General features: G+C 36.8%; 1 protein-coding gene across 1 annotated transcript; it reads right to left on the bottom strand.

Moving 5' to 3' along the window:
* Positions 1 to 909: 909 nt before the first annotated feature.
* On the bottom strand, positions 910 to 6,629 carry LOC142335092 (nuclear pore complex protein Nup85-like). The gene is made up of 2 exons (XM_075383440.1): positions 6,607 to 6,629; positions 910 to 2,755 (listed from the first exon to the last, which is right to left on the bottom strand). The coding sequence occupies exon 2, from the start codon at positions 2,747 to 2,749 to the stop codon at positions 1,100 to 1,102; it is 1,650 nt and encodes a 549-aa protein (XP_075239555.1). The 5' UTR covers positions 2,750 to 2,755; positions 6,607 to 6,629; the 3' UTR covers positions 910 to 1,099.
* Positions 6,630 to 7,755: the final 1,126 nt, after the last annotated feature.

Raw genomic sequence — 7,755 nt, 5'->3', positions numbered from 1 at the left:
ACATTCAGGTGAGAAGAGACGAAGAACATGTCTGACATCAACATTCTCCCATTTAGGAAAAATTTAAGGGCAAAATTGATTAACAACTTTGTCTGGTGCGCTTCAATTTATGAGGCCGTGAATGCAGTGTAAGATTGCAGACTTATAACAGACTTCGCTTTTGAAGGAGAGAGACACAATTGGCCCAGATACTGGACGAACCGGTGCAATGATGGTTTGTAGGTATGCATAACATTGAAAACGACAAGTAGTCACTACCTTCCTCCGCAACCCTCTAGTGTCTGAGTATATCTGCCAATGATATTTACTTATACCTCCTCCTATGTTAATCGATATAAGCACCCTTGCAATTTCAGTGCCCACCCCTCCCCTTATTGGGCCACGTAGAACACCAGCGCCAAAACATCCATCAGTTTGTTCACACGATTTTATGAACGCTATTCACTGTTGGGAAAAGTTAACATCCCTAATTTCAGCCCTCCCTGATTAATATACACATTATAAAGATGGCCGTTCAGCTCTATATTGGCTGAATCCATTTTCAGTGACGTCATTTTTTCACATGTATAAAACGGCGAGCAATAGTTAATAGGACCGAGGGTCGGCATTTTAATCCAGGTAATAGGATGGATTCAAAATAACTTACCCTACTGTAACGCAGATTAGACGTTTCCGCCAATCTTCATACAGCATAAGCGCCGGAAAAGTAGTCTCATCCTTAGTCAATACGATCCCACTGTACCATATTTCCATAATATTCATCGGGCGTTAACTAGTTATTTTATTGATTAAAAATGCAACCGTTGATTTCGGCACAGAAGGCGACCAAACATTTTCGGCTATAGAAAGACCTCTATTAGCACATAACGTTTGTCCAGAAACAGTTCAAATTGCCTCACTTGATAAAAGCAATATATTAAACTTCTATTTGCAAGGCAAATACCGACACGAAAAACGAAGAAAATTGCACAATAAAACAGTCACATTTCAGAGCAGCAACGGCCGTTCACAACAAATTTACCAAAAAAAAATTGTGTAATTTATTTCAATTCAAGTTGTTCTCAAACTGTCCACAGAATTAAGTTTCCAAATAGTCAACTCAAAGATGCAGCATTCTGCGCAACGCCATCAAAACGTCATTAGTCGATTCCCTCGAATCAAGTCTATTATTAGTAAATCTGTTCTCTCTAGATTGAAATTTCTCCAAAACTGATGCCAAGACACACAAATCATCTGAGCTGTTGATCATCTTCAGAGCCACAAAATCAACACTGTCCAACAGCAAACTCAGCTGCAAGCTTCTTGGCAAGTTCGGACATCTGATTAAAGCCATCAAACAATTTGCAGCTTGTTGAAAATCTCCGTCTAGACTTTTACACTTCAAATATTCGTAGAATTTACAAACTGTTTCCAATAAAGACATGTTGTTTAGCACGCTTTTTCCAAGGCTGTTTCTTTTAACCTCAACAACGTGCGATAAATTTTCCAAAACGCCAGCAATTTGATCAATTTTTCCCGAATTAAGGTAAAGTTTCAAACATTCATGTGCTATTTTTGTAGCAATTTCGGTATCTAAGCAACGAACCGTCCACAAACTAGCATTCAAAAGGTTGTTTTTCTTCATATAGTACATTGCTCTCTTTCGCCCAATAATGGGCGAACATTCTTGAAGTTCGTATTTCAAACACAAGTTGATTAAAGCTACAGCTTGCTGGTCGGTTTCAATTTCTAGTCGATCGATCATCTCAGTCACAATCTCGGTTCCTTCATTTTTAACAGCACTGAATGACAACTTATTTCGTTTTGCCTCGCTACAAATTTCGTTCAACTGCAGCAAATAAGAGAAACCGAACGGCCACAAACTGCTATGTAGCATCAACTTGCGGCCATAATCTTCGATCAAGAAACTGAGAAAATCTTGGTTGCTTTCTTTCTTCTTTAACCCTTTGCTTACTTCAGTAGAACTCAATTTATACCCCGAATAGTAAAACAGGTCAACTAAATGCATGGCGGTGCATGTATCGGGGAACACGGAACAAATATGGTAAACAATTTTCAAATTGTCAGCCGTAAACAATGCGTAAATTAGATGGTCTAATGGTCTATCAATGGCCGTGCTTGGCATTAGTGTCGGTAGAATCTTGTTCAGGTCTTGTCTTGTAATACTTGGCATTATGAAAATACAGAAAGCGACAATTCCTTCAAACCATCGGTCGAAAATAACGCCAATCGAACTATCCGCCGAAGAAGAATCATCTCGCATTAGTTTATTCAAAATCGCTCGTTCGCCAGTGCAGAGTCCACATAACGTCGTCAATTCGTTTTCATCGCAAGCTTCGGCTATGACTTTTAACTCCTGAAACGAACTTCGCCACATAGCTGCGTACGAATTGAGTTCTACAGTTGTAAATTGGGTACATCTCGAAATCGGGTTCTGTTTGATCAACATTATGATGTCCTGAACCAATTTCCATTGAGTACACGTTTTCTCTGAGCTTCTTTGATCGCCATATAAAGTGACCAATTCTGTTTTGGAACTATACTGGGCATGTAAGTAGTCCGCTAACACGTTTAACAAAGCAACAACCTGCTGGAAAAATCCCTGGGTAAGAAGCTTGAATAAAGTGTTCCAGAATAATCTAGAACTTTCTTCGTCGGTGAAATCGCATTTCAAAGCGGCCCTGAGATTGTCGGGATTGGCTGAGGTATGTTGTTGAATCCAATCGCTCAATGATTTGACCACGAACATGCAATCCTAAGAACTGTTTGTGTTGTCTTCTTTCAGTAAAAAAATAATGTCTATTGATGTCTATTTGTTGAAAGGTGTGTGAAATATTTGATCCAAAAGGTCAACTTCTACTATTTACAAAAGTTATTGTTCAACATTCTCAACAAAAAAAATGGAAGGATTTATAGCTCGCCTTTTTTCTGTAGCCAGAATAGTGAATTTATAGTGAAGTTCTAAAAATTTGTCAAACATTTGGATTTGCTTGACCTCTAGATCCTTATTAACAGTGAAACTCGTAAACTGATAAGACGCGTAGAACTCGCAAACTGTAATCAATCCCAACCACTTTTTAAATTTGTTCAAATAGATCGAATTTAGTCAGTTTTCTTTTGACAACTTTCCTCCATTAAAAATCTGGATCAAAGCACACATTACTGCGATGAATTTCCTTTCGATGCTGGATTTTTAAGCACTTTAACAATTTGTCACTCCAGCATTGAAAAACACAAGTGAAATATCAATATTTGATCTTTTCAAAGGAACCAGTTACTGGGCCAAACTTAAAATGCAAGAAAATACAAATAAGGAGAAACAACATTTTATTCCGTGAGCTGAAGAACTCTCAGTGAGACAACTTTTTGTTGAAACTTCTTAAAATTTAGACAAATCTCAATCATTGTGTTGTAAAATCTGCAAAATTAATGGAAACCACTCAAAATCTATAGAAATACGAAAAGATTGAAATAAATTATACGGCGGTTGATTCATGAAGAGCAATACAAGATAGCAGCGAATTTCCAGAAAATAGCTGCGATAGCTTCGTATTTTTGTAGTCTCCAAAAAGATAATAAAGACCCAAAGAAAAAGAAATTTCTTTTTATTAATCATTCAGATGTTGGATCTATTCTGTTTTTACTCCCCCCGGGAGCACATGCTTTTTCTTACATGGAAACGTGCTATATAACATAATTTGTAACGGCGGGGGGCATAAAAAACACGGGCCAAAACAGAATAGATCCCAGATGTTTTATTTTGATTAAAATGTATAACTTATGGCTGCTTCTATTAGCTGCTCTCAAATAGCTCTAAATTAGAGTGACAAAAACACAGTTGACCTTATCTGATTGAGTTAGTGAAAGGAAAATTCAATTTGAAAAAAAGAATGTCACTTTTGAGAGTGAGGTAAGTCAGGTGTGAGCAAAAACCTAACCACGCAAATAAACAAAATACGCTCCAGTCAAAATTGCACAAGCAAAAATCATATGGTCAGCATATGGTCGTAACAAAAATCATGACAGCAAAACAAAAATCAGGCAGGACAAGTCCTGAACAACAATTCGAAAAATTTCATCCAAAAACAAAATTCTAAATGACCTGGAAATCAATAAGAATTGAATCGCAGAAGCCTACCGAAGTCCAAAAAAAACAATAAAACCAGAAGTCAAATTATCGCACGAACAAAAATCACAATCAAGAAAGCTAATTTTTGTTCAAACAGCTTTCTCAGTCTACTTGAAAACTAAATAAATAAATTTGACGCTGTAAAAGCACTCGCTTTTTCACCCCCAACTTCCTGCTTCGGCATGACCAAAATGACTGTCTTCAAAACTCAGGAACATAAGAAAAGTTCTTTGAAAAACAGATAAGAATTCGGGAAACTAATTGAAGAGTAGTCTCTGCCAAAACAACCAAACATTATTACACATATAGTCCCCGAAAAACTGAAGTAAAAACAAAGAAATAGAAAAATTAATTATTTTGTTAAGTAATAGAAGTGCGCATAAAAACAAAAACTTTTCGTATATTGAGATACTCACACAGCAAAGCTATAATAGCTTAAATTTGTAGAAAAATTGAAGATCTGCACGTAATTAAACCAGCCTCCAACTCAGATTAATAACCAAGAAAACTTGAAAACCCAATGAGAACCGATTTTTAATATAGCTGGAAAAAAAGTCGCTGAAAACTGAGAACTTGAAAAATAAAACCAGAAAAATTTTTTCACACATCAATTTTTGCTCTCTCAAAAAGAGGGATATGAACAACAACCTTATTCTCGTTGCTCTCTCCAATTTTGATCAGCAGTCACACTGCTACAATTTTTTTTAACTCACTTCATTTATTGCTTTAAAATTTACACCATTCGAGTCATGAAAAATACAGCTTCTCATGATCTGTAAAAAAAAGACTAATAGCTCGAATTTAAAAGCTTTATGGGTGGTAACAATTGAGGGTGGTAACAAAAACCCCACAATTGAGGGTGGTAACAAAAACTGTGCTACTAATAGATGTTGCAAATTTATTCAGAATCAATGGCCTCTAGGTAAAGCTCCCCACCTTAAAAAAGGAAACTGGGCGAAAAAATTATCGCGAGGGGCTGTACAGACAGTTCAATTGAACTTTTCAGCCCAATTTTCTGAAAGAAGTAAAAAACAGACAGAATGAACAAAGACGCAACAAAGGTGGTGGCGAGCGTGCGGTGATACAGGTGGAATGAGGTGGAAAGGGGGTAAAGTGGCAGGGGTACACGAAATGGGGGTGATAAGTTGTGGGGTTAGGTTAAGTTAAGTAGGATGGGGTCAAACTCCGGCGATGAAGTTTTGGCAAATGGCTCAGAGACCAATAACGCTCGAACAGAAGTGCTCAGCAACTTTATGACATCCTAGCTTTACGTGTATATCCCGATTTTGAGCACAAAAATAGCCCGATGAACATACCCGGCAGATTGTCGGAATAACTGCGAAAGAACAGACTTGCGTGCCGTATAATGGAGATAGAAACAGGTACAGATATATGTTGAAAAAGTTGTCGACGCCGCTCAAAATCTATGTAAAAAGCATTCAGCCATAAATTAATGTTTGTTAAAATTCACATATGAGATACTATGAATTACACATATGAGATACTTTGACCTTAAACTAGTTCAAATTAAACTTAAGTTTTAAAGTGCAAAAGTCATTTTATTGAGTGAGGTACGTCACGTATGATCAAAATCAAATCACGCAACAGAGCTAAAAACTTTTGCTAGAGATAGTGAGAAATGACGACGTCACGTGCACAAATGCCGCTGGTGAGAGGAAGAAGTCATTCAGAAAATTTGACTTTTTCAGCTTTGCTGTGTGAACAAATGTAAAACGAAAAAGAACGTCAGACGACGAAACATAGCAGGACAAGTCCTGACGTACAATTCAAAAAATTTTCATTGACTAAACAAAAACTAGACCTAGAACGGACTATGAATGAATTGGGAAAACCAATTCCAAAAAAAATCAGATCAAGAAAATTAAAAAACTGAAAATCAATGTCAAAATGCCGCATGTAAACAAAAATCCACTAGGGAGAAAGAGAAATTTGGTCCAAACAAAAAACTAGGCCTAATATGCACTATGAATGGATTGGAAAAACCATTTAGAAAAAATCCGATTCAAAAAATTGAAAAAAAAACAGTAGTAAAAATCAAAGTGGAATTGCCGAATGTGAAGAAAAACCACTAGCGAGAAAGCGAATTTTGGTGCAAACAGTTTTCTCACTCTACTTCAAAATTAGAGTGACAAACTTTCACGCCGCAAAACCACTCGCTTTTTCGCTCCACTTCCTGTTTTGGCGTGACCAAAATCACTACAATTTGACGTCAAAAATTATGAAAAGTGAACATATGTTAAAAAAATACAGCGCCCCAATACATTCAAATTCTTTGAATTGTAAAAAACCAAGATCACCGCAATATAACTCCGCTCAGCTTACAGCTTTGCAGCTATAAACACCAATCAGAAGAAAAGTCGGTAGTAAGTACGAAAGACCAGACGAACTAACATAATTGCTACGAACTTCGTCTGAGAAATTAATGAACTGCAATTAAACCAGCGGAAAACAGAAACAGGTCCAATTCCTTTGTGAAGAACAATGCCTCCGAAAGCGACCACACCAGATCCACCACTGATAACTGACCAATCAGTTCTTCATCTGACGTCATCATTTCTAATCCATTTCCACCCTCGTCCAATTTACTCTCACGCGACTCCGAGTTCAATTGAACAATAATTGACTGAATAACACTTCTGTACCTTTGACTAAATTTAAGAGAGTTCTCTTTTGTCGCATTTGTGACTGTACATCGTAAGGAGTAAATATTAGCAAACTGTGATATGATCTGACGCATGCTTCTGTTGTTGAAAAGCGGACTCTCTTCAGATGAGGATAGTCCTACGCACACACTTTGCCCGTCTATCGTGAAACTGGGCAACGTTCTAGGAAGAACTGAATCGTCATCCATTTCTAAAAAGCAAATCCCCTTCCATGTAAAAAGATTGAGGCTTAAAAACCTCAAAGACTAGCAGTTTTCCTTATTACATTATGCATGTACCACCAGAAAATTCCTCACTTATAAATCAACCAAAAATATAGAATGTAAACCGCTAATTGCATTAAGCAAAACGCAAAAAAAATGAAAAGCTAAAGGGAAATTTCAAACCACCTCAAAACATTAATTGAGGTTTTTGAAGACATCAATTTGAAAATGCAAGCTCAAAACAAACTATGTAGAGAGCTCGTTTTGCCAAGATGTTAAAATTTTATTGTAACCTTTATTTATAACACAAAAAATGTTCAGGCGCGAAAACAACCGACTTGAAAAAATGAAATATCTTCTACTCAAGGGTACCAAAACAAGCGGCTCATTCAGCCACAAAAATTCTAGATTTGTTTTGAAACAACACTCTTGAGCCATTTAACTGTCAAGTCAAAATCTAGGGATACTACTTCACTCGATAACGTTTATAATAGTAGCAACAGCAACAAAAAATGCTAAGATTTCGAGAGTAAAGCCAAACACGAAATTACATAAACGACTATATGCTTTATTTTCTTTATCTTTTGCATCTGATGCTTCAATTTTTGACTACTGTCAGAATTTATAAATACACATAGGAGTAGACTTGCTGCCCCCGAGTTGACCGACTGCCCTTTTAGGGGAGCGGCTTTCTCTTAATTGACCCTTTTTTATACGACTATGCAACAAAGCGGCTGTC

This window comes from Convolutriloba macropyga, chromosome 1, assembly GCF_964194025.1.
Source record: "Convolutriloba macropyga chromosome 1, txConMacr16.3, whole genome shotgun sequence".
Classification (NCBI taxonomy): domain Eukaryota; kingdom Metazoa; phylum Xenacoelomorpha; order Acoela; family Convolutidae; genus Convolutriloba; species Convolutriloba macropyga.
Note: the sequence above shows the minus strand (reverse complement) of the source record. Positions and strands in the feature narration are given on the sequence as shown.

What these genes read in the sequence shown, in the direction of transcription:
- LOC142335092 (XM_075383440.1), bottom strand. Translation starts at nt 2,749, where the DNA reads ATGTTCGTGGTCAAATCATTGAGCGATTGGATTCAACAACATACCTCA.